Source organism: Puma concolor, chromosome F2, assembly GCF_028749965.1.
Source record: "Puma concolor isolate L17-30 chromosome F2, mPumCon1.1.hap2, whole genome shotgun sequence".
NCBI lineage: Eukaryota > Metazoa > Chordata > Mammalia > Carnivora > Felidae > Puma > Puma concolor.
In genome coordinates, this window is record NC_141684.1 from 33,027,501 (window position 1) to 33,054,445 (window position 26,945).

The 26,945-nt window shown below is 38.6% G+C and overlaps 1 protein-coding gene and 1 long non-coding RNA gene across 6 annotated transcripts in view; one reads left to right on the forward strand and one right to left on the reverse strand.

Annotated features, from left to right (window-relative positions):
* Positions 1 to 2,512, reverse strand: part of ZFPM2 (zinc finger protein, FOG family member 2) — a 474,560-nt gene extending 472,048 nt beyond the window's left edge. Inside the window, exon 1 of one of the 4 annotated variants that reach the window (XM_086694918.1) lies at positions 1,947 to 2,512. In XM_086694918.1, coding sequence (XP_086551044.1) covers positions 1,947 to 1,986 — 40 coding nt within the window. In that variant the 5' untranslated portion in view covers positions 1,987 to 2,512. The remainder of the gene's footprint in view (positions 1 to 1,946) is intronic. The other 3 variants (XM_086694916.1, XM_086694915.1, XM_086694917.1) reach the window with 3 other exon arrangements.
* Positions 2,513 to 2,717: 205 nt separating this feature from the next.
* On the forward strand, positions 2,718 to 26,838 carry LOC147571914 (uncharacterized). Of its 2 annotated transcripts, XR_015246479.1 has the most exons (3): positions 2,718 to 3,445; positions 20,742 to 20,795; positions 26,490 to 26,838. It is a non-coding gene; the product is annotated as an uncharacterized LOC147571914 (long non-coding RNA). The 2 variants fall into 2 exon arrangements; XR_015246480.1 differs by lacking the exon at positions 20,742 to 20,795.
* The last annotated feature ends 107 nt before the right edge of the window (positions 26,839 to 26,945 follow it).

The window sequence follows — 26,945 nt, forward strand, 5'->3', positions numbered from 1 at the left end:
TTTGATAGTTAATAAATCACAGCATTCAAATAAGCCACTAAAATGTTTTATGACCTATAACACAAGTGTAGCATCAGCAATTAGTTCCAACGCTTTAATCTTCAGTTATATGAGGTGGACATAGAAGGATAGGAAAAAAAAAATTTAATGTAGCTAATTGAGAAGATAACAAAGTATTCCCAAGTAGAATCAGATGGTCTTTGTGCCATACAATCAATTAATATTAATTATTTATTAACAACCTAGACGACAGCCATGAACTAAAAAAGCATTTACATTTAATGTTTATAATCATATCTCATAATAAGCACAGCGTCGTACTACAAAACACAACATTTAAACAGAGGGACCTGATGAATTTAGTATTAAAAAGTAAAAGGCAATTAGTTAAACCCATGAATAATCACTCTGAAAAAGTGAAAGTCTTCAAGAACGGTATCTCTACTTGATTAAAACTGCTTTGAGCTAAAAGTTCAGTCCCTGCTTTAACCCAAGTTGCACAGAAAAGGAACTGAAGTATGAGGGAAGAAATGCACTAAATAAAAGCGACAGAGTCATGTCTGAAAGGCTAGGTTTGTACGTGTATATAAAGATCGAAACACTTAACTGTAGCAAACTGCTTTACACACCTAGACCCCATTTCACGCTGCCTAAGTTAATAGATAAGATTTATTTTTAAACTACACCCAATGGCATTTTCAACATTTGGGGGTGGGGTGAGTGTGGTTCATAATTAAGGGGGAGGGAATACTACCAAAGCCTTACCCTGAAATTACACTCTCATCAGTTTGAAACTAGTTGGCAGACTTTAAACAACACGAAGAAATGGACACAGCACAAGCCTAGCAAAAAAATAAAAATTAAAATTAAATTTAAAACAAATAAAAATTAAATAAACTAAGAAGGCTGTGCCTCCTTTTCGGCCAAAGCGTTGAAGACGTGTCGCAGGGCGACAAAGCACCATTGGAGGAATTTTCCCCAAGACCAGAAAAGTTGACCGAGTTGAGTTCTGCCAGTGTGTGTGTTTCGGGCAGGTACCTCCGGCCCCGCGGTGTCCTCTAAGCGCCACCCCGGCCCCGGGGCGCTGTAGGGGGAGCGGGGAGAGGGGGGGAGGGGGCTCCGGGTCGCGCTCCCTGCGGCGCACGGGCTGCCTTGAACTCCCAGCTTCCGCGGTGGGAAGTGACGGGCGGCCCCTCCCAGCGAGGACTCCGCGCGCCTCCGGGGCGGGAGGCAACCCGAATCCCCGCTCAGCGGAGCGGTCCCGGCCACGCGAACCGGACGGGCCCGGCGCCCCCGGCCCAGTCCCGCCCCGCCGCCAGCCCCGCGCCCCCGGGGCGGAGGCGCTCGGCCGCCCCGCTGCAGAGGCGCAAACTTTTACACCTACTTTTTGTTTCGCTTCGGGTCTGGCGTGGCCGTGGCACCGCCCCGCACCGGGACCCGGACACTGATTTTCCACCGCCTAGGGACGGTGCCTCCCTCGCCCCGAGGTCTCGACCAGCTTTTCGGAGAACTAAGTTCTCACCCCGGTGGCTAAAAGTACGGTCCCCGGGAGGAGCGCTACGTCCGCTGCCACAACAATGACAACAACTACCGCAGGAAGAACCCCCTAAGCGAGCGGGGCTGCACGGGCAGGCTGGACGGCGAGGCGGCGGGAACTAACTGCGCGCGGGGGTCGGAATTAAAAAGAAACCCGGGAGCGCGGGGACGCGGGCGAGCAAGAGTGAGCTGCTCGTCGCAGCCTCTGTCTTGCCCGGCGCTCGGGCCGCCCGCCGTCTGTCTGTCTGTCTGTCCGAGACTGACTAGTTGTCCCTCCGCTGCTCAGGCAAAGTTTGACAAATCCGGGGCACGGGGAGCGGATTTCCCCTCGTCTCCCTCCCCTTCCCGCCCCGCGCGCCCCCCTCCCCAGAAATAATCCCAGCAACTGCCGGCCCAGCGTGCAAACTTACGTTTGATCTGCCGGGGTTTGCTCTGTTTTCGCCGGGACATCTCGGCGGCGGCCGCTGCCACTGAGGCTCCCGCGGTGCCCGCGGTCGGGGCTGCCGCTCCCTCGGCTCCCGCCGCCGCCGCTGGCCAGGCTCGGGCCGCCGCGGGCCGGTCTCCAGGTGCCTCGGACGCGCGGGATCCGGGCGCGGGGCTCCTCCGGGAGCCGCGGAGCCACGTTTGGAGAGGAGCAGGCAAATGAGAAGACGGAGGGGGGCAGAGAGAGAGTGACAGTGGGGAGGGGAGGGGGCGAGTGAGAGAGCGATGGGGGGGGGAGGACAGAATTTACAAACGAATGGACGAGGAGAGAGAAAAGGGGAAAGGGGGAACACGGAAAGGAGGAAGAGAAGGAGGGAGGGAAGGGAGAGCGAGCAGAGGGAAGAGGGGGAGAGAGGGGGTGGAAGGCGCGGGAGGAGGAGCGCGCTCGCTCTCCCCTCTCCCCGGCGTGCGGGGCACAGACTCGAGCGCCAGCGCCGCCGCCGCCGCCGCCGCCGCTCCGGGCCGCGCAGCTCGCTCTCTGCCGCGGGAGGTGGCGAGGCGCGGGAGGGAGGGGCGCGCCGGGGCTGCGGGGAGGGGAGACTATTCCATCAGCGAAAGGAGGATTGGCTGCATCCAAAGCCAGTCCGGATGCAAAAGAGGGCCCGGGCCTCAGTCGGGTCGGGTGCACGGGAGCGCGGTGGAGGGGTGAGGGGTGGGGGGTGGGAGGGGACCAGAGGCGTGGGGAGGGTTTGGAGGGGGGGCAGCTTCTGCAGTTGTCACCGCGTCAGCTCTGGGCATCTGCCAGAGCACCCCTCCAGGCAACTTCTTCCCACATTCCCCTCTGATGGACCCCAACTCTCCTCACGCCTGGCCCGTCCAGCGGGGCACAAAGAAATCCCAGTCTCTCCGTAAACTTTGCGCTTCCAGTTATGCCGCCCCCTCCCCTGGCCTCCCCCCTCCCCCCTTCCAGCTTCTTGGCAGGAAGGTTAGGCCACTGGCAAAATCCTCGGCGAGAGGCAGCTGATCACAAATGCCAACTGTGTGTCTTGGGGCCAGTTAAGCCCTCTCATCTGCCCAGGCTCTCTGGAGACCATTTCATTGCTCTCAAGGTTCCCAGGAGACCGCTGCGGACGTGGACCATCCCCCACTCAGCCCGCACCGATGGGATGCTGAGCGGCGTCCTAAAAGTGCTCTTTCTCACCTCCACTTCTCATGGTAGACTGTAATAATTCCGAATTTGGAGACAGGCAGATCTTTTTTTTTTTTTTTTTCTTCCCTCAAATGAAAAAAGGAGGACCATTAGCTAGGTGATTAGCCCTAGGTGGGAAACGAATCGTCTCAAAACAGAATACTAACTTTTTGAGGAAGTCTGTGGAAGTTCTAAAGACCCACCCCATCCCATGACCTTTAATTCTTTTTAGTTCTGCCACAGGGAAGCAGCCAGCGACTAATAAAAGATTTGATCTTGCCATAATTTCCCAAGCAGGTAAGACCCAATAACTATTTCATGGTTCTTTAGCTTTTAAAGTTTTGTTTCATTCTTTTTCAATTATTGTGTGTGTAGTATGTTGGAAACTGCGAGCCAAAAGAAGAACAAATTTTGAAGTGATTTGCATAGTTATTATTTGGCCAAGTTAAGCTGCATGAGGCTAGCTTAGTTTCTCATAGTTTTATATATACTGAGTATTAAATATATCCTCCCGGGTGGGCTGGAAGAAGCTTCTATCCCAGTAGCAGTGGGACTGGCTGCTTTATGTCATCAGTATTTACTAATAAACTCCACTGCAGTTGACATGTATCCCCCAGATACTGCTGACTTTTCCCCCCAGGTTGTGGGATCATCCAATCTGATCTGAAATTGTGCCCCCCCACCCCCCGCCTTTGTTTGGTTGACTAGCCGTTCCTATGAGCCCCACCAAACTTGATACTCTAAAAGGGTCTGGGGGTCAGCAGAGAGCCTGGGCTGATTGAGGATAATGCACGCTGCTCAGTGTGCACGAGGCACTGTAATCAGTGTCATTTATAACCCCATCAGGACATCTTCTGGAAGGTGTAAAGAGTTGCCCTGTGAAAGGTATGGCTGGGAGAATCTTAATACAGAGCTGAAGACCAATTGTGAATTTTATTACATTACCATTAGTACTATTATCATGTGAGGTTGTAAGAATACATGGTCCTTTGCAGTGGAAAATGCACTAAATGACAAAGTCCCTCCCCTGAAGAACCAACAAATTAAAGCCGTAAGTACCATGAAAAGCAGGGTTATGTGTGTTTGTGTTGTGGAATGAATAAGCAGACAGAGAACTACAGATTTTTGCCTCCTTAATTTTCAATTCATTACAATTAAATTGGTGTGCTTAGAATTGGATGTATTATACATTACGGTTTTTAAAGATCTTTTTACAGAACTGGCTGACTTTTTATATCAGCCAGAAGGAATGCCCATTGGAATTAAAATATCATAACAGTTAGTGTTTCTTTTGGCATTTGAAATGGTTAAATATGCAAAGCAAAAGAGAAACAAATAAATCTCAGCTAAATATTCAGTTTAAAAGCTGAAAGGAGCAAAAGTCAGGGAATTCAAGGCAAGATTGATAAAATAAGCAGACTGCATTATTAGAAATAGATATAGTTTATATAAATTTATAAATATATATTAATTATAGTCATTATGAATGAATTAAACTAAGGAATACTATTACATTTTGTGTTTTCTCATCATTTTTAATGAGAATGTTGATGATATTTAAAGTTCAATTTTTCTTTTTCTAGTTTAACTCACTAAGGTTATAAAATTAAAAGACAGCAAAACCTATAAGCAATTATCTCTGTCCAAATGGATATAGCAGCCCCAAACCGCAGCTACATGACTATCAAACAATGATTATGAAAACCACAATTGAGGAAAGCATCAGGGAATGATATTGCAAAACCACAGCAACAAATGTGTCTGTGATATTGAAAACCACAATTCACAACTAATACCCTGTGTATTGCAAATTACTATTTAACTATAAATATGAAAATGTATAAGTAACAGCACAAAATAATTTCTCATTTACTTAAAAATGAATTATTCATTTTCTAGACTCACTGATTTCATCTCTACATAATGGTTCATTTTGAAAAGTTTCTGCTTTCAAAGACAAATCATTTAAAATCACATATGTAAGTTACTTTAAGCGCAGAAAATATGCAACTTTTAATAACATTCCTTCAAATACTAAAAGAATTGATCTGAAACCAATCTGAAATAAAGAAACATTTACCTCAGTCTAGCTTTCTTCATAAAGTTCTTTGGGAGTAAAAAGAGATGTGAGTCAAAACTGTTCATGGAAAAAAAGCTTGAAGTATTCTATTACAACCTCAATGAAAATATACTTATATATATTCTTAATAGTCCAGTTAGCTAGAAAACATATATCTGACAATAAAATGAGATGCCAATACTGAAACTACTTTAATAAATAAAATCAAAGGTTTATTTACAAATGAATAAAAACAATATAGCTTGCAAGTTTATAGGGTTGACAGATTTCGAAAAGTAAAATACAGGATGCCCAGTTAAATTTATACTTCATGTAAGCAACAATTGTTTTGTATTAGTCTATTCCATGCAATATTTGGAACATACTTATCTTAAAAAATAATTGTTGCTTACCCTGTACTTTATTTCATTTTATCTGGCAAACCTACAAATACAGCATGTTACCATTTTCACAAATTTATGGTTGTCTTACAACTAACAGTGTTTATAGAAAAGGCAGAAAAACCCTAAAGTGCTTCCTACAGACATATATTTAATTCTTGAACATCATATTATTTAAGAACGGCAAGGTAGAAGAATAAATTTCTATACAAAAATTCTCACTTTATTTGGCACAGTAAAGAAATGTGCTCTCAGTGTAAATGGATTTCATTCATGTATGTCTTACTCTTGGATTTGTTTTTAAAATGTGTTTTTTCCTCCAAGGGATCGACAAATTGATAAAGCAACCTCCCAGGCCACATCTTATTAGGCAGCAAGCTGCCTTCTTTATTATGGGAGTAAACAATATTCAAAAGCTTCAGAAAGACTTAATTTTTTGCCCTTGTATCCTCACCAGAAATTGAATACAGTTTATCTGCCTTGATTTAAGATTGTGACACTGAATTGAACAAGAATGCAGTATGAAAATAGTGTTTCGGATTTGTATATCTTTATAATTTGAGCAGTTTAAAAATAAAAATCAACAAATTCATCTAAATGGCCTTCCTATGTTATAACTATGAAAGGGACTATCTGTTTACTTGCAAAGGAGCCAAGCGCTTTGAAAACGTTCAGTCAATCTAGATCAGGGGTTTAACTTGGGCTTCATGTAGACAGTCAATGTCTCAAAAGAAGTTTGTATGTACCAAAAAACAAAACAAAACAAAAAAATGTTCTATGGAGCAAGTCTGTTGAATTCATCGGATTCTCAAAAATTTCTGTGAAAAAAACCATCTGTGAACCATTATGAGTTAAGAATCACTATTCTCTTTCTGTGTGAATTTTTATGGTATACTAAAAACCAACGTGTGTTTTTACTCTTTACTCTTTACCATAATCCTTTATGTACAAGTTACTACTCTGAGAGAAGAGAGTTATAGGATCAACTCTATTAAGCAAAAAAAGTTCTTTGTTGCTAAGTCCATATAATACATCACACCTCCACATATAAAATAAATATTAAAGGAATGTCATCCCAAATTTTAGCAGACATCTGTGGATTTTGCCTGCCTAGCATTCATTCTCTTTTCAGGTAATAGTTCCATGATATCTTTTCAAGAATTACTCCTCCTCACCCACTATTTGGTCATGTGATACAAACGGGGCCTTCCCCAATCCCCGACCAGAATATTCTAGGTGTTTGTCTATGGTGATTGGCTCAATGGCCCAAAGCATTCTCATTAGAGTCAGCCCTGGAACGTTGTACTGTTCCAGGGAAACCACTGAGGAAAAGGTGCTATTTTCCTGCTGGGCTACACTGGGAAAATGCAAATCTGTTATGCAAATCGGCTGTTGGACATCCTTGTTGGAAGAACCTGTTAAGAACGCTGCCAGCACAGAGGACTAATTTTGTCTTATCTCGGGATCTGATATTTGGGAAACCCAAGCTGAGATACCCATCAATATTCTAATATTACTTTGTTTTAGATCCGTCAACATTATCTTTGTGTCTATATAAACATAAGAGTCATTTCTATTATATTTCACTTCCATCTATTTGACCAGGCTAACGCTTATGCATGTCTGTAGTCTTAGTATAGATGTCACTTTTCACAAGAAGACATCACTCACCTCCCAGCCTGAGTGAGATATGTCTTCTCCTTTACTACCATAACACCTTTTTTTTTTTTGCCTCCATAATATCACTTGTTGCATTTATTACAAAGACAATTTACATAAAACCCAATCCTCACCAGCCACCTCTCTGTCCCAATACACCTAACTAGATAGAAATGTTTGTGAGGGTAAGAAGTATCCTTTTCAGAATCATATCCCCAGTGCTTGACATATAGAAAGTCCCAACATAATTATTGAAAGAAAAAGTGAATTCAGAATTAACCTGTCTTATGTAGGAACTCCTGCCATTCCCAGTCCCCTTCCACAGAGTCATAGGTACAGGAGATGGCAACCGTATTTGAACAGCATAACTCCATGCTCCTGTTGGTGGATTCTTGGACCACAGGGGGTCCCTGACTTAAATATGGCTAATCAAATTCCTCTCTTAGAAATCTAGAATTAGTTTCAAGACTTTCATCCTTACATAGGCTGATCTCTTGAATGAAGAAGTAAAACCTCTGGAATTATGGCATCGTTATCACCATGTGAACAGAGTAGCAGTGATAGTTTGTCTGTAGAAAGAAAAGTAAATAAAACGAATGTTCAGAGATAAGTAGAGATAGGAATATGAAATGGAATCCCACGTCTTGTTCCAGCCCCTTCATAGACTGCAGAAGTACTTCTGCCCTTGATATCATTGAGGTACTTAGGTTTTCTTAAAATAAATTCCTCCCAACCTTTTCTTTTCTAAATTATTTTTGTCCTAAATTAGCATTAGTGGATTCCTGTTACATTCAAGTCAAAAGAGTAAACTAAGACAAGAATTAACCATCTATGACTTCAGTTTGCTTAACTGACTATTTAGAAATAGCAGTTTAACTGAATTTTTGAACTTCCTTCAGAAAAACACTGTATTAGTCTTGGTTCTTCAGATAAACAGAACCAACAGTGTGTATATACATATATATATATATATATATATATATATATATATATATACACACACACACACATACATATATATGAGAGAGAGGAATTGATTTACATGGATTTATATATATATTTAATAAATATTTAATATTAATATTTAATAAATTAATACTATATATATATATATATATATATATATATAGGAATTGATTTACATAGTCAGGCTGAGAAATCCCAGGATCTGCAGTTGACAAGCTAGAGACCTAAGAGAGAGACAATGGTATAGTTCCAGTCTGAATCTGAAGACCTAAGAACCAGGAGAGCTGATGGTGTAAACTCCAACCTGAGGCTGAGTACTAAGGCAGGAAAAGACAGATACCCCAGGAGGGAGACAATCATGCATAGAGAGGGATTTCTCACTTCCACTGTCTTTTTCTAGTTAAGCCTTTTGTGAAATTGAGGAGGGCAATTTCCTCTCCCCTTTCAAATGTTAATCGCATCTGAAAACATCTTCACCAAAACACCTGGAATGTTTGGCCAAATATCTGGGCACCCCAAGAGCCAGTCAAGTTGACACATAAAATTAACTATCACTTGGGCTGTCTGGGTGACTCAGTCCATTGAGTGTCCAAGTCTTGAATTTCGCTCAAATCATAATCCCAGGGTCACGGGATCAAGCCCGGCATCTGTAGGGCTCTGCACTGAGCATGGACCCTGCTTAAGATTCTTTCACTCCCCCGCTGCACCTCCCCCAACCTGCTCACGCATGGGCTCGCGCGCGCGCGCGCTCTCTCTCTCTCTCTCTCTCTCTCTCTAAAATAATAAATAATAAATAAACACAAAGAAATTAAAATAATAAAAAAATAAAATTAACTATCACAAGCACTTTTGTTGATTTTTTTCCCCCTGAGCAACCGGAAATGGCAAAGAATCCTTATGAATGTTAAATTGGCAAATCTACAATTATAACATAGATAAATGAGGATGTTATCAATTACTGATTTTGGACATTCACTTCAATCAGGGGTAACTCTTGGGGAAAAAGTTGGCATTTTCAAATTTAGAATTCCTCAAGAGCATGATGATCCATTGACATGCACATCTATAACCCTTCTGATTAACATATATATTCTGGCCCCAGATGTTCCATTTTATTTTCAACTTTACTTTGCCACATTTTAATAACCATCTAACAGATTACCTTGCACGTAAATTTTATGAATGTTGTTATAATTTGCATGAATAATGTTTATACTTCCGTGGTGGATTTTATTTTCCAACCTATAACTTTTGCCATAAATTCCTAAATGCAAAAGAAGAAATTAAACAGCTTTTGAGAAAACTTGCTGTGTGTATTGACTTAATCAAAATGTTTATCTTTGCTTTTATCTAATTGCAAAAGTATATTAAAATAATGCATTGGGGTACTCGGGTGGTGAAGTGTCTGACTTTGGCTAAGGTCATGATCTTATGGTTCATGAGCTCGAGCCCCATGATGGGCTCTCTGCTGTCAGGGCAGAGCCTGCTTCGGATTCTCTGTCTGCCTCTCTCTCTGCCCCTCCCCATCTTGTTCTCTCTCTCTCTCAAAATAAATAAATAAACTTTAAAGAGACAAAAAATAAAATAATGCATTAGAAGTGAATTCAGGGTGACCTGAAGATGAAGGATTATGAATAACCAGCCAGAGCATAATGATAATGGAGTCATTTAAAAGACACTGAAAACGGTGATTATATCACTTTTAAAATGCATCTTATAAGGAAAATTAACCTATATGACTAATACATTTCTTTTAAAACAATTTTATTTTCATTAAACAGATAGATTCACCCAGATTTAAAGCTCAAATAGATTTTTAAGGCTGATGATGAAAATTAGCAGTTTCTTGTCCCACTCAACATCCCAATGACAATTCCTGCTCCCAGAGGCAGAAGCACTGTCAATTCTTTTTAGCTGATTCTCCTGACGTTCACTTCATATTTCTAAATACGTTACTACTTTTTAAAAAGTTGTTAGTTTAGATATTATTGATTATATTGACTACCTACAATAAAATATGAACTTGTAACAGATTTATACCTCCCTAACACATACTTTCTTCAATTTTTCATCAAATCAAAAGCCTCTATTTTTATTACTTTTTTTAAGTTTATTTATTTTGAGAAAGAGAGATTAAGCGGGGAGCAGGGAGAGAAGGAGAAAGAGAATCCCAAGCTAACAGCATGGAGCCTGACATGGCGCTTAAACTCACAAACTATGAGGTCATGATCACGACCTGAGCTGAAATCAAGAGTTGGACACTTAGCTGACTGAGCCACCCAGTCACCCCTAAAACTCTTATATTTTTATTAACAGTTAACCTATATAGGGTATGGTGATTATGTTTTCTTTTGATCTCTTTGTTTTTCCTAGAGTTAATAATTATTGTTTTCATCATTTTCTTGCTTTTCTATGAACTATCACTATTTCTCCCCGAAATCCTTTGCCAGTGTAATACAGTCAAGTAGGTCCTTACCTCATTACATCCAATAACTGATAATCAGATTATCAGATAAACAAGTAGGCTGTTGTTCTTCCCCCCATGCTGATGTCTTTTTTGTACCCTTCCATACCTCTGTCTACTCTAGACTAATTGTTCTTTGTGACTAAAATTTTCTTTTCCTCATTATCCTGAGAATTCACTTGGTTTTGTCCTGTATTAGATTCTAAATTTCATGAATACTGTGTATTCCCTTTTCCCCTTCCTTCCCTCCTTCCTTCCTTCCTTCCTTCCTTCCTTCCTTCCTTCCTTCCTTCCTCTGTCCTTCCTTTCTTCCTTTTTGTTTTGTGGTTTTAGAATACAATTCCATGTAGCTTCCTGGAAAAATGTATATAGAGGGCAATTTTTTTTGAGATTTGGCAAGACTGCAATTCTCTTCATTTTGCCCTAATATGTGATATATGATTTATGAGGGTGTAGAATTCTAGGGCGTAAATTATTTTTCCTGAATTGTTTTTCTTTTTTTCTTTTATTTTTCCAGCTTTATTGAGATACAATTTTGTATATTATTATATACGTTTAAGGAGTACAATGTAATGATTTGATACACTTACATTTCGCAAAATGATTACTACAATAAGGTTAGTTAACACATCCATCATCTCACATAATTACCTTTTTTTGTTTGTGGTGAGACTATTAAAGATCTACTCTCTTAGCAACTTTCAGATGCATAATGCAGTATTGTAAACTATAGTCACCATGCTGTACATTAATTCCCCAGAACTTATTCATCTTATAACTGGAAATTTGTACTCTTTAACCAACATCTCCCCATTTCCGCTTCTCCTAGCTCTTGGCAAACAATATCCTGCTCTTTGAGGTCTGTGAGTTAGGCTTTTAAAAATTCCACATATGAGTAATATCATCTAGTATTTGTCTTTTTCTGTGTAATTCATTTCGCTTAACATAATGCCTTCATCCATGTTGTCACAAATGGTAGGATTTCCTTTTTTCTCATGGCTAAATAATATTCCATTGTATATATTCCTATACCACATCTTTTTACTCCAATTTTTATTTTAACCCAATTTTTATTTCTTGGTTATTGTGAATAATGCTGCCCTGGATATAGAGATCCTAACTTCATTTCTTTTGGATATATACCCAGAAATGGTAATGTTGGATCATAAGGTAGTTCTATTTTTAATTTTTTGAGGAAACTACACAGTGTTTTCCATTGTGGTTGTACCAGTCCATATTCCTACTAACAGTGCAAAAGGATTCTCTTTCCTCTGTATCTTCACCAACACTTTTGTGAGGTGATACCTCATTGTGGTTTTGTTTTGCATTTCCTTGATTATTAGTGATGTTGAGAATCTTTTCAAGCACTTGTTGGTCATTTGTATATCTTCTTTGGAAAAATGATGGTTTAGGTCCTCTGCACATTTTTTAATTGGATTGTTTTTTTGTTTTGGTTTTGGTTTTTGCTACTGAGTTATAGGAGTTCTTTTTATATTATGGATATTAATCCCTTCTCAGATACATGATTTCCAAATATCTCCTACCATTTCATAGGTTACCTTTTCATTTTGCACATTGTTTTTTTTTTTGTTGTTTTTTGTTGTCGTTTTTGTTTCCGTTTTCTCTGTGAACAAGGATTTTTACTTTGATATGATCCCAACTTGTTTACTTTTGCTTTTGTTGCCTCTGCTTTTGATGCCAATTGTTTGGAAGACTAATTCCAAGGAGCATTTTTCCTATTTTTTTTCTCCTAGTAGTTTTATGTTTTAAGTCTTATGTTAAAATCTATAAACCATTTCAAATTAATTTTTGTGAGTGGTATAAGTAGGGGTCTAATTTCATTCTTCTGATTGTCCAGTTTTCCCAACACTATTTATGGAAGGGACTACCCATTCCCTATTGAGTATTCTTGACTTTCTTATCAAATATTAGTTGACCCTACATGTGAGGATTGGTTTCTGGGCTATTTACTAAGTTTTATTGGTCTATATGTCTATTTTTATGCCAGTACCATATTGTTTTGATTGCTATAGCTTTGTAATTTAGTTTGAAATTCAGAAGTCTACTGCTTTCAACTTTGCTCTTCTTTCTCAAAATTGTTTTTACTGTTTATTTATTTTTGAGAGAGAGAGAGACAGAACGTGAGCAGAAGAGTGGCAGAGAGAGAGGGAGACACAGAATATGAAGCAGGCTCTGGGCTCTGAGCTGTCAGCACAGAGCCTGATGTGGGGCTTGGACCCATGAACCACAACATCATGACATGAGCCAAAGTCAGACACTTAACCAACTGAACCACCCAGGTGCTCCTCAAAATTGTTTTGGCTATTTGGGGTCTTTTTATGATTTCCTTATGAATTTTAGGATTGTTTCTCTATTTCTTTAAAAATGCCATTGGAAATTTGATAGCAGTTGAATTAAATTTATAGATGACTGGGTAGTATGGACATTTAAAAAATATTAATTCCTCTAATTCATGAACTTGGGATATCTTTACATCTATTTGTTGTCTTCTTCAATTTCTTTCATCAATGTCTTATAATTTTAAGTGTACAGATATTTTATTTCATTGGCTAAATTTATTCCTAAATATTTTTATGCTATTGTAAATGGATTGTTTTCTTATGGGGGGGGGGGAGTTTATAGTTAGTGTATAAAAATGCAACTGATTTTTTTAAGTTGATTATATAACCTGCAACTCTATTGGAACTTTGTATTGGTCCCAACAGTTTTTAGTGAAACCCTTACAATTTTCCATACATAAGATCATATCTTCTGCAAAAAGAGACAATTTTACCTCTTTCTGATTTGGAAGTCATTCATTTCATTTTCTTAACTAATTGCCACAGCTAGAACTTTCAGTTTTATGTTGCATAGGAATTGTAAGAGTGGGCACCCTTGTCTGGTTCCTGATTTAGAGGAAAAACTTTCAACCTTTCATCATTGGGTAGGATGTTGGCTGTGGGCTTTCCATATATGACCTTACTTACGCTGAGGAATATTCCTTCATTTTTAAAAAATGTTTATGTATTTTTGAGAGAGAAAGAGATAGAGAGAGAGAATGAGTGGGCAAGGGGCAGGGAGAGAGGGAGACATAGATTCCAAAGCAGGCTTCATGTTCCATGCTATCGGCACAGTGCCCAGTGTGGGGCTCGAATCCACGAAATGTGACATCATGACTTGAGCCAAAGTCAGACACTTAACCAACTGAGCCACCCAGGTGCTCCCAGAATATTCTTTCTATATTCAAATTTTTGTGAGCTTTTAGATGAGAAAGGCTGTTTAATTTTGTCACATGCTCTTTCTGTATCTATTAACATAATCATATAATTTTTATCTTTCATACTCTTAATGTATTGAATCACAGTTATTTATTTGTGTACATTAAACCATCTTTGAATTCTAAGGATAAATCATACTTGATCATGGTATATGATTCTTTTAACATGCTGTTGAATTGTGTTGCTAATATATTGTTGAGAATTTTTGTATCTATATAATCAAGGATATTGGTCTGTAGTTTTGTATTGTTTTAGTGTCCTTTTCTGGCTTTCATATAAGAGTAATTCTGTTCTCACAAAATGAGTTTGGGAGTGTAGCCTCCTGTTCAGTTATTTTTTAAGAGTTCAAGAAAGACTGGCATTAGTGTTTAGTAGAACTCACCAGTGAAACCATCTGGTCCTGGGCTTTGTTTTGTTGGGAGGTTATTGATTGTTAATTCAATCTTCTTCCTAAAACTTAGTCTGTTCATATTTCAGTTTATTATTCAGCCTTGGTAGATTGTATATTTCTAGGATTTTATCCATTTCTATGTTATCCAATTTGTTAGCATGTAACTGTTCATAGTAGTGTCTTATGATTTTTTGAACTTCGGCAGTATCCATTATAAGTCCTCCTCTTTCATTTCTGACTTTGAGTCTTCTCTCCTTTTTTATTAGTCTAGTTAAAGGCTTGTAAACTTTCATAATCTTTCAAAAACACAGAACTTAGTTTCATTGATCTTTTCTATCCTTTCTTTTCTATTTCATTTATTTCTACTCTGATCATTGCTATCTTCTTTCTTCTGCTAACCCCGGGCTTACTTATTCTTCTATAGTTCTAGTTCCTTAATATGTAAAATAAGATTGTATATTTGACATCTTCCTTTTTTCTTAATATAGGCATTTATCACTATAAACTTTCCTTTCAGAACTGTTTTTGCCGTATTCCATAAGTTTCAGTATGCTGAGTTTCCATTTTCATTTGATTCAAGGTATTTTTTTCTTTCTATTTTAATTTCTTTTTTTTTTTAATTTTTTTTTCAACGTTTATTTATTTTGGGGACAGAGAGAGACAGAGCATGAACGGGGGAGGGGCAGAGAGAGAGGGAGACACAGAATCGGAAACAGGCTCCAGGCTCTGAGCCATCAGCCCAGAGCCCGACGCGGGGCTCGAACTCACGGAGCGCGAGATCGTGACCTGGCTGAAGTCGGACGCTTAACCGACTGCGCCACCCAGGCGCCCCTATTTTAATTTCTTTGATCCATTGGTTGTTCAGGAGTGTGTTAATTCCATATTATTGTGGATTTTTCCATTTTCCTATTGTTATTGGTTTCTATCTTCATACCATTAGGTCAGAAGAGATAAGACCCAATGATATGATTTAGTCTTCTTAAATTTGCTAAGACTTGTTTTGTGAACAAGTCTATATATGTTGTGTCTTGGAGGAATTTTTGTGTGCATTTGAGAAGAATGTGTATACTGTTGCTGTCAGATGGAATGTTTTGTATATGTCTGTTAGGTTTACTTGGTCTAAAGCATAGTTCAAGTGTGATACTTCCGTATCAATTTTCTGTCTGGATGATCTACCCCTTGTTGAAAGTGGGATATTGATGTCCCTTACTATTCTATTATTATTGTATTCTCTGTTTGTCCCTTCAGATCTGTTAGTATTTGCTTGATATATTTATATCCTACAATGTAGGAAATATGTATATTCAAGATTGTTGTATCCTCTTGATGGATTGCTCCATTTATTATTATATAATGACCTTCTCTGTCTCTTTACAGCTTTTCAGTTAAGGTGTATTTTGTTTAATACCAGTATAGCTATTCCTACTCTCTTTTGGTTTATATCTTCCAGATATAACAGTCTATTTTAAGCTAACAGCAATTTAACTTTGGTAATATACAAAAATTTCACTTTTTTACTCCCCATTTATTTTATTTTATAATTTACCTTTTTTATATTGTATGTTCACTGACAAATTATTGTAGCTATTGCTATATTTAATACTTGTGTCCTGTAAATTTTGTGCTAGAATTAGGCGGTTAGCACAGTACCATATGCAATGTTATAATATTCTGAAATTGACTATATATTTACCTTTACCCGTGTATTGTTATTTTCATATGTTTTCGTGTTACTAATTAGTGCCTTTTCATTGCAGCTTTAAGCACTCCTTTCAGGGTTTCTTGTAAGTCAGGTCTAGTGGTGACAAGCTCCCTCAGCTTTTGTTTGTCTGAGAATGTCTCTGTCTCTCCTTGATTTCTAAAGGACAACTTTGATCCATAGAGTAGTCTTGTTTGGCAGTTATCTGTTTCTTTCAGCATTTTGAGTATATCATCCCAGTGTCTCCTGACCTGTAAGGTTTCTGTCGAGAAACCTGCTGATAGCATTATGGGGGGGTTCCTTTGTAAGTGACAAGCTTCTTTTATCTACCTGCTTGTGAGATTCTTTGTCTTTGATTTTTTGACAGCTTTTATTTTATTATTTTTTTAAACTTTATTTTTGTTTGTTTTGAGAGAGAGATAGAGAGCAAGCAGGGGAGGGGCAGAGGGAGAGCAGACAAAATCATTCCAAGCGGGCTCTGGGCTGGCAGTGCAGAGCCTGATGTGAGGCTTGAACTCATGAACCGTGTGATCATGACCTGGGCCAAATTCAAGAGTCAGAGGCTTAAACGACTGAGCCACCTTCTGACAGCTTTTATAATGTGTCTTGGAGAATATGTTTCTGAGTTCAATTAGGGGACCTATGAGCTTCATGAACATGGATGGCCAAATCTCTCCCCAGATGTGAAGCTTTTCAGCCATTATTTTTTTTTTAGATCTGGCATGTCATGAATTTGCATGCTAATCTTTCCCGTATCTGTCCGTATATCGTTTCAGTATATGTGCTGACGAAGCAAACATATAGCCATTATTTTTTTTAAATAAATTTTCTGCCCCCTTCTCCCTCTCTTCTTGAACTCCAGTAATTCTCAAATTAGCTTGTTCAATGGTATCCCATAGATCACATAAGCTTTCTTCTCTCTTTTTGATTCTTTTCTCTTTGTTTTCTCTGAATGGATGATTTAAGGGGTTTTATTTTTCTTTGTTCTCTCTGAAAAGATCATTGAAAAGGTTTGTCTTAGGAAAAAAAAAGTTTGTCTTCAGTTTCAGATTCTTTCTTCTGCTTGATCCATTTTGATTTTCACTCTCTATTGCATTTGTCATTTCATTTATTGTATCCTTGACCTCAGAATGTTTTTTTTATGATTTCTATCTTTTTTGAAAACTTCTCATTTTATTTGCACATTGTTTTCCTGATTTCATTGAATTGCCTTTGTGTGTTTTCTTGTAGCTAATTTTAAATTCTTGGTTGGAGAAATTGCAGATCTCTGTGTCTCTGGGGTTGGTTAATGGAAGATTATTGTAATCCCTTTGTGATGTCATGTTTCTATGACTTTCCATGTTCCAAGACTCTTCATGTTCCATGAAGTCCTGTATTGTTGTCTTTGCATTTAAAGTAGCAGTCACCTCCTCCATTCTTTGCTGAATAACTTTGGAACAGAATCATCTTCCCTCAGCTCTACTAGAGATTCTGGGGCTTTCTCAGATTTTCTGTGGCTACACAATACTCCACACTTCTTGCTCCCTCTTGTGGCAGATTCTTGTTGTTTGTTTGTTTCAAGTTTTTATTTAAATTCTAGGTAGTTAACATATAGTGTAGTATTAGTTTCAGGAGTAGAATTTAGAGATTCATCACTTACATATAACACCCAGTGCTCATCACAGTGAGTGCCTTTCTTAATACCCACCATGCATTTAGCCCAACTCCCTACCCCCTCCCCTCTAGCAACGCTCAATTTGTTCTCTAGAATTAGAAGTCTGTTTTATGGTTTGCCTCTCTTTCTCTCTTTTCCCCTCCATGTATCTGTTTTGTTTCTTAAATTTTGTGGCAGACACTTAAGCTTGTATGCTTTCTTTTGATCCTGGGGCACACCAGGCCAATTGCTGACAGACTCCCTTTTACCTTCTCAAAGTCAATGCTAAATGTTCAAGTTTTTGGTCTCTTCCTGCCTCATAGATACATCCAGCTTTCTGTGCGTGCTCACTAGTTGTCTGCCAAAGCTCACTCTTGCTACTGTCAGGGGCACATACAAAGAGCTGCCCATGGGGTGGAAGTGTGGGTGGGTGCAGCCCACAGAGTCCTATGGATGCCCATGGGCTCATTAAGGGGATTGACAGGTGAGGCATCTCAGCAGCTATGAGGTGGGCCTCCCGATGGAGTCCATAATGCACTTAGTAGGATCTGTTCCTTTGACATGTTCCAAGCCTTCCCTGTTGTTTCCCTAGCTGCTTACCACCCCCAGTCATGCAATCCAATGATGCAGTACCCTGGATGGGATGAGAGAAATAGGTGCCTCTGGCAGCATCCCATACAGCTGGGGAAGCCAGGCACTCACTCACATGTTCTCACTTTTCTCCACAAGAAAAATCATAGGCTGAGAAGGGTTCTCCTGGCACTAGCTGTGCCACCTTGGAAGACAGGTGACATGAATAAAGTCAAGCTGTTCCTCTTACCCTCTTCAACGTGTTCAACCTCTGATTTTCTTACTCCAACAGTGTGCTGGAAGTTCTCTGCTGGAATCCTGGACTTCCACAAAGTCTTTCTTGTCTGTTGGTGATTGTCTAAGTCAGTGTTCGGGAGGGCTACTAGACTGCAGGCAAGAGGGACAGGGGCCAGTGCATGGGCCACTTTCGTGTTCATAGCCAGGACCAAGGTCTATTTGCTTATTATACAACACGTAGGTGGGTAAGACTTCTCCTGGGTCCCTTGGCTTATGGTGCTGGCTCCTGCAAAAACACTTTTTCTGTGGATGGATGCCAAATTGTTGTTAGGGGGATACAAGTGACTCCCTTACTTTTTAAACACAGTGTTTCATTGATTTCTACCTTCCAGTGTCATTCTGGGAGGCCTGATGCTGTAGTATTTCCTTACCATCTGCATGTAGCCTGCTTCTTTCCCCCACTCCCAACACTTGATGCTTTCAGGATCTTCTCTTCACTCTCAGTCCTCTAAAATTTCATAATGTGAAAATATGTTGCACCATCTACCCATTTACTGAGCTTCCCTCCCATTTGCTCGCTGAACCATTTCAGTCTAGAAACTTGTGCCATCAGTTCTGAGAAACTTCTTTATATTATTTCTTTTCCTGGAATTGTTACTATCTTGGTCCTCCTTGAGAGGATAGTACCATTTTCTTATGTTTTCCTTTTCTCTTTTTTGCTAGTTGTGTTATTTTTTCGAAAATGTCTTTAGCTTTGTGTTTCAAATCTTCACTGAAATTTTTATTTACATCATCATATTTTAATTTCTTCAACTTACTTTTTTATTTCTAAAGAGTTCTTTATCAGTAGTCTGTCTTTATTCCCTCTTTTTCATCTCTCTGAGTCCAGTAATTAGACGTTTTCTTCAGTTTCCTGTGAATTTTCTGTTTCCTTAGTGCTTCTTTTGTTTGTTTTTTTTTTTTTTTTCCTGTTTTACTCTCTGTCTTTCATGTTAGAATTTTCCCACACATCTTTGGTTATCTTTGACTTTCCATTTCTAATATGACTGAGACACTAAAAACCTAACTGGAAGTTTATGTGTATGGATAGAATGGGGTTTGAGAAGTACTTGTCAAATTGTGGGCTTTGGGTGATAAGGCCCCTGCCTTACCTTGCTGCTGGAAATCCCTGTCTATACATCTAAGTATTTTCCTCTTGTGTTCAACACACTCTCCAGAGAGAAATCCTGCAATACCCAACCTCATAAACACTCAGCCAGGGAAAGAGCTTTAGTATCTTACTGTTTACCGTGTAGACTTTTATTTAATCTCTCCTTTCAGTACAGAATCCCCACCTTCAGTTAATATCACTGAATACAAAATACAGAAAAGCTCCGAGTTTACCCTAGAAAATAAATCTCAGCTTGTAGCCTGGTATAGAGAAGTTGATAACAGGCAGTGGGGTATGGGAGAAAAATTAGGGATATCACTGATTCTTATACAGACTTTGCACCAATCCTTGTATTTCCAGTGCCACTGGCATCTAACTTTCAGGGATTCCTGTTAGTTGTATTCTATAATTTTTCTCTTTTCTTTTTCACTCATTTTTCTGCAATATATCCTTAAATAACCTCCTTGGAGTGTGTACTTATGAAATAAAAGTTCTGAATCTTGATGTATGTGAAAATGTATTTATTTTGCTCTGATCTTTAGTTGATAGTTTAGCTGGAAATATAATTAATTCTAGGTTTAAAAATCCTGTTGTCCCTTGTTAAATTCGAGAAAGCATCACTCTTATCTTCTAGTATTCAATATTACTGGTTGGAAATCTGATACTAGTCAAAAAACTTTGTTACCTATTTCTTACTTGCTTGGTGCTTTCATTATTTTCTCATTAACTTTCTCAGAACTTGCTGTTCTGAAATTTTACACTATTTTTACTTATATTATTTATATACAATTCATATACTATTAGTATATATAGTACAGTGTGCTATTATATATATTTATATACTATTATTAATATTAGTTAATACATAGTATTATTTGCATACTATTGAACATTACAAATTTCAACCCAGAAGTAATCTGTCCTATAATGTTCTTAACAGAAGCCTGGTTTTATTCAGATACTACCCCTCTTCCACACAGCCTTACCATTCAAGTAAACTTGACTCATTTCCACTTTCAGAGTGATCTTTAATTAATTCTAATCTTGCAACTGTGATCTCATTCCCTTTATTTGTGACTGTTTTAGGAATGGACAAGGAACCCAATTCTGGACAAAGGGAGAGTTTGTGGAGGCTTTTGGGTGAGTCTTTTATTGTTTTTAGGAGAGAAGTATGGGGAACCTGTTTGTCTCTCTCCTCCTGAAAATAGACAAGGAAGAATACTGCATCCCTTGTTTCTGTCATCCATTTTTTGGACAATGAGAAAAGCCATCTCTCAAACTGAGCTAACCCACAGGGCAGTGGATAACAAAGAGAACAGCATTCAAATAAAGCTGAACCCGCGGGGCGCCTGGGTGGCGCAGTCGGTTGAGGGTCCTACTTCAGCCAGGTCACGATCTCGCGGTCCGCGAGTTCGAGCCCCGCGTGGGGCTCTGGGCTGATGGCTCAGAGCCTGGAGCCTGTTTCTGTGTCTCCCTCTCTCTCTGCTCCTCCCCTGTTCATGCTCTGTCTCTCTCTGTCCCAAAAATAAATAAACGTTGAAAAAAAAAAAAAAACAAATAAAGCTGAACCCTGATCATAGTAGGCTTGGCAACTGCTTTGCTTTTACACGTCCTGTCAGAGGAGCCAATAATATTTCTTATTGTTTAAGACAGTTGGTACTGGTTTTCCATTACTCAAAGCTGAAAGTGCCATAACTGATCTAAGTTGTAGAAAGTATTTTGTCTTTTATTCTGGAGTCACATGGACTGAAGAAGAGTGGAGAATATGGATGGGGAATAGGATTGGCATCCTGTGGTATAGTTTAGTATTCAGACTTTCAGTTTAGCCAACAGCATCACTTCTACCCTCTTTGCACTGAGCAGTTCTAATTCCTGCACTTCTTAAGATGTGTCATATACATAGCATATTATTACCATGCTATCTGGAGACAGAGGACTTGCATTCAAATTTTGCTTCTATCACTTCTTAGCTAGGTAAGCTTTTGCATGTTATTAAACATCTGTGAGCTTTAGTTTTTTTTTTTTTGTTCAAAATGGAAATATAATGTATCTACTGCAGAGAGTAATTGTATTAAATGAGTTATTGTATGAAAAGCTTTTGGCACGTAGAAAGTGCTGTGTCACCGTTAGCTATTAGCAGAATACTCCAGATCATTTTTCCTCTTCTTTCTTAGCAACAGAATCCTAATCTTGTTCAAGATGTTCAGTTAGAAGTACTGATTTTCTGAAATTACCTTACAGCTAGATTTGGTTGTGTAGTGCAGTTCAGACCAATAAAATGCAAGCAGAAATCTACTGGATGTGGCTAAATAACCTGAAATGGTTTTGCTTAAAAGTCAGAATGCATCTTTTTTTTTTTCTTGGCCCACTCCCTTGCTCATATCTGGAACAGGACATGATGCGTGGATATAGAAGAGCCATCTTGTAATCATAAGAACAAAATCTACACGGTTTGGAACACAGTTGGAAAAGAATCAATACTGATGAGTTCCTTAGCAGTATATCAGCCCTAAACTGACTCTGGAATCCTTACTCTGCAAGGAGGAAAAACACCTGTTTTGTTAAGCACCATATTTAGGTCTGTTACATACAGCCAAAAGCAGTGCTGATAAGGGACCCTCTGGGCAAGGTGGTGCTCTCTTTTTGCCTTTTGAGACCTTGGTTTTAAGGAGGTTATTTTCTTAGTATGCTTTATAATTCAACATATTTCTATCCTCATTTGACTTTGTAGAAGCTGTTTCATTATAAGCCAATAATTTCAAGGACTTCTTCCCATCCTCCTTACCTTTAAGCTTTATTCCTTTTCTATCTCTATATTTTCTTCTCTGGAGAAAAGGGAAATGACAGTAATACCTATCTTGGGACTATGAACTTTAATTCTTTCAGGTGCTATGGGTAATGTAAAATATAACAACAATAACAACAAAAACAGAGTATCCAGATGTAAGATACAGTTGAGGACTATGGAGACATGGAGAGTATATGTCCCTGCCAAAAGTGTTTAAACTACAAATAAAACAGATATTGTACCACTCAAAGAATATAGACCTGTAGGCCCAATGTGACTATAGGCTGCAATTCTGCAAATTCTTATTTTAAGACATAGTAGATGTGAAAGAATTCTCATACTCCTCACCAAAACACTAATATCAGTAATAACAAAACAGTGTACAATTAAGACCTTTTAACCGAAAGTGTATTTAGCTAAAATAGTTCCACTTATTTTCTTCTAAACTGTTTTCCCTGTTTTTGTTTTTGGCTGATACAGAAGAGAATGTAGTAACTCTAATATTATACTCAACAGACAAAGAAACAGACAAAAATCTTCTCTGTGGAGGTTGCTATGGCTTTGGAAGAAAACCACCTGCAAAGAAAAATGTAAGATAGGAAAAGATGCATTTCCCACTCCCATCCTTCCTCAGTTTCTTCCTCTCCCTGCCTTAATATATATGTTGAGGAGTTGCATTATAATAATGGCTCATAATACACCTTAAAACGTGAATTAATAAAGCAGTTGTCACTGCTGATACCCAGTTCCTGCACATAAACCACCTGTGTGTCCCTGTGTTCCATTCAGATGCAGTCTTACTTGGTCTACTAGAGACCAAGCCTATGCTCTTCCCATTTCCTACAGAGACAAATGGATTTCAGGGGCAGGAATGGCTAGTTCCTGTCGCCCTGTTGCTCAGTTACTTGGTCCTACACACTTACATCTGCACAGATAAAAGTATTACCAGCAAGGAAACTAAGGTTCAGAATGGAACATTATACTTCTTAAGCTCACAGAGTACTGGAGAAGGTGGAATTCTAACCATGCATTGCCTAGGAAAACTGATGGAGTTTTCCTTATGCCATTAAAGCTTCCCTAATAGTGGACAATTAAAATATCTGGGCACTTACACAATTGAACAGTGAACTGGACTGATAATCAGGCAACCAGGAGTCTAGTTTAGCCTCATCAACTTGGAGAGCTTTATTCATCACTAGCCTCATTGTTCACAGTGGTAATCATTTTCTTCCAAATTCTAACTTGGATATCTCTGTCATTGGAATGCTCATTTTAAGTACCATGTTTTAGACTGAGAATCTCTAAATGGTAGGAATTTTGTCTAAATATGTGATTTGCGTAGTACTTACCTACATAGACAGACCTTGAAATTGTTCTTGATAATGCTGACAATTTGTCAAATTTTAAACATATTTTCCTTATTTCCTTTTTGTCTCTATTTTAATATGTTCTGGAACTCTATACAGGAAAGACCCATGCAGTCGTGTCTTTGGAACAAGGTTCATTGAATGCTCCAGTCCAGATGTCTGTATAAAGAGAATGAGAACTTTTATCATGTCTTTGGCACTTGTGGGAAATAGAGCCCTAGTTTAATGTAGTACAGAGTATAGCTTTAGGATTTTCATAAGATAGATGTTTATTAGAATATTTGGCAGAAGGAGGTTTGGAAATATTTAGGGTCAGTAGAAAATGCAGTCCATGACTACAGACTAGGTGGTTTTTATACATGCGGCTACAGAATTTCATTTAAGGATTCCATTGCTAATTTGAAATCTGAATTGCCAAAGACCAACATAGATATGACCAATAATAATTTGTGTTTCAACTATTTTCTAAAACCAGTTTTTGACTTAACTTTTAAGCTTCCTTTTCCTGTAAAAAAGCTCCTCTGTCACGTTGCCGCACAACATCCTGTTAACCTATTTTCCTGAGCTGGCAGGAAATTGTCCACTACTGATGTCTGTAATGGTGAAATACTTCTTACTGATCTCATCCTCTTTGATCAGAACTTAACCTCATCAACATGAACTACTTAGATGAGACTATCAGGAAATATTGAGTAGGTTCCTATTTGTTTAAAGGATGAGGCAAAAATTTCCGTTCCAATGAAACATAACAAAACTCAGACTTTCGTATTTAAGATACACTGCAGTGTTTACATTCTCACCTTCTCTCATCAATCATCAATCATCAATCAGTAAATACATGTATATTGTGTGTCTGCTGTGTACCTAGCCATTCTTCTCAGGACTAGCTTTGTTGCTCGGAAAACTAGCCAAAAAATAGATCTGGTTACAGTTTATTTGTTGTCTTACCACAATGGATGAAATGCTACAAAATAGCAAATTAAATTAAAAACAAATAACTTTATGAGGGCCAATCATTTATGCCCTAGTGTTAATCATTACAGTTACAATTTTACATTTCCATGAACTGGAAACACTGAAAGGAGTAAAAACTAAGGAAAGGGAAATTAATTTTGGATTTTCAACATTAAGAAGGCAGTGCTAGTCAAGCTACAAGTAGGATTTCTGTGTACAAATCACTCATTAATTGATTCGCTCATTCATGTATTCAGTCAAGTATACTTCCTCAGTATTTGTAATGTGTCATTCTCTTTTAAAGGCTGGAGATAGAAAGACAAGTTGCAGCCAGAAAAAAAAATGACAGTATTTAGTAACTGTATTCCGGGGAAGGGAGATGATCATAAGATGAGAAGAACAAAATACTGAGCAAAAGGGAGGTTGTGCTAAATGTTGACTATTCAGACGTTTGGCCCCAGGCCAACCCTGCTTTCCTTCATGATGACACTTTAGTCAGAGTAAACAAAAGCGAGCATATAGTTTTGAGCAAAAACAAACTCCTATCTTTCAACCTTTTACTGACTACTATTATTTCTGTGCGTGAGTACTTCTGTAGATTCAATAAAACAATCTGACTGCAATAAGTTTGTTTGGCAATATCTTTGACCTAAACCATACATTATTTGTTCTTTAGTGTAGCTATGGGTTTATGGTTCGCTACATTTTAAATGACATGGAAGTGTCACCTTACTCAAGAAAATAACAATATAAAATATCAATACACAGAAAATGATGAAGATATTGATTTTAATTAAATGAATGCCTCAATGATTTTTTCTCATTCTCATTCTTTTCATATTTATTTAAGCATACTAAGGTTTCATTTTCAACAAAGCGAAACAATTTTGCAATAGAAGACTTTAGATGATACCATAGTTTTTATATGGCTATAACACGGAAAGTAATCTTTAGGACAACCTTTTTTTTAAACTTATTTTAGAGAGAGAGTGAGAGCGTTGGGGGGGGGGCAGGAGGGGAGAGGGCTGGGGGAGAGAGAATCTTAAGCAGGCTTCACTCTCAGCAAGGAGCCAACCAGGGCTTCTATCTGACTGAGTCACACAGGCACCCCAAAACAATACTTTGTAAAGTTATAGTCTGCTCACCTCATTTTTCTTTTTCTGTCATGGCTAATTATTTATTACAATACAAAGAAGACAAAAGTATATCTTAAACTCAAGAAATAGGAAGTAAGAAAAAGATTTCTTATATTTTTTTAACATTTATTCATTTTTGGGAGACAGAGACAGAGCACGAGTGGAGGAGGGGCAGAGAGAGAGGGAGACACAGAATCCAAAGCAGGTTCCAGGCTCTGAGCTGTCAGCACAGAGCCCGACGCCGGGCTTGAACTCACGAACTGTGAGATCATGACCTGAGCTGAAGTCAGACGCTCAACCAACTAAGCCACCAGACACCCTTAAGAAAGATTTCTTGAGATCACTGCAATACAACAGTTTGCCATAATTATGCCCAGTAAAGGGTAAAGAATACATATTTGATTTCTGATATAAATATCTAGATCTTGTTCATGAAGAAACTGATGAGAACCTTTAGCCACTATGTAAATATGTAACTTAAGAAATACTTCAGTGGAAATATTACTTATTAATGGCTTATTAAGTGTTATGGGTTGAACTGTGTCTCCTTCAAATTCATATTTTGAAATCCTAACCTTCAATATTTCAGAATGTGACCTTATTTGGAGATAGGATCTTCACGGAGGTAATCAAGCTAAAATGAGGTCATTAGGATTGGCAATAATCCAATATGCCTGGTGCCCTTTTAAAAAAAGGGAAATTTGAAGACAGAGAAGGACACAGGAGAACACCATGGGAGGATGAAGACAGAGACAGGAGTGATGCTCTTTCAAGGCAAATAATGCCAGCGATGTCCAGCAAAATACTAGAAGCTGGCAAAGAGACATGGAAGAGTTTCATCCTCACAGTCCTTAGAAGGAACCAATTCTACTGACGTCTTGACCTTGGATGTCTGCCCTCTAGAACTGTGAAACAATAAATTTCTATTGTTGAAGCCATCCAGTTTGTGGTACTTTGTTATGGCAGCCCTAGCAAACTAATTAACTGAATCTCTGGTGTAATACTGCCCTCGGTACTGCTTTGTTTATTGCTAACCAAGCGGCTT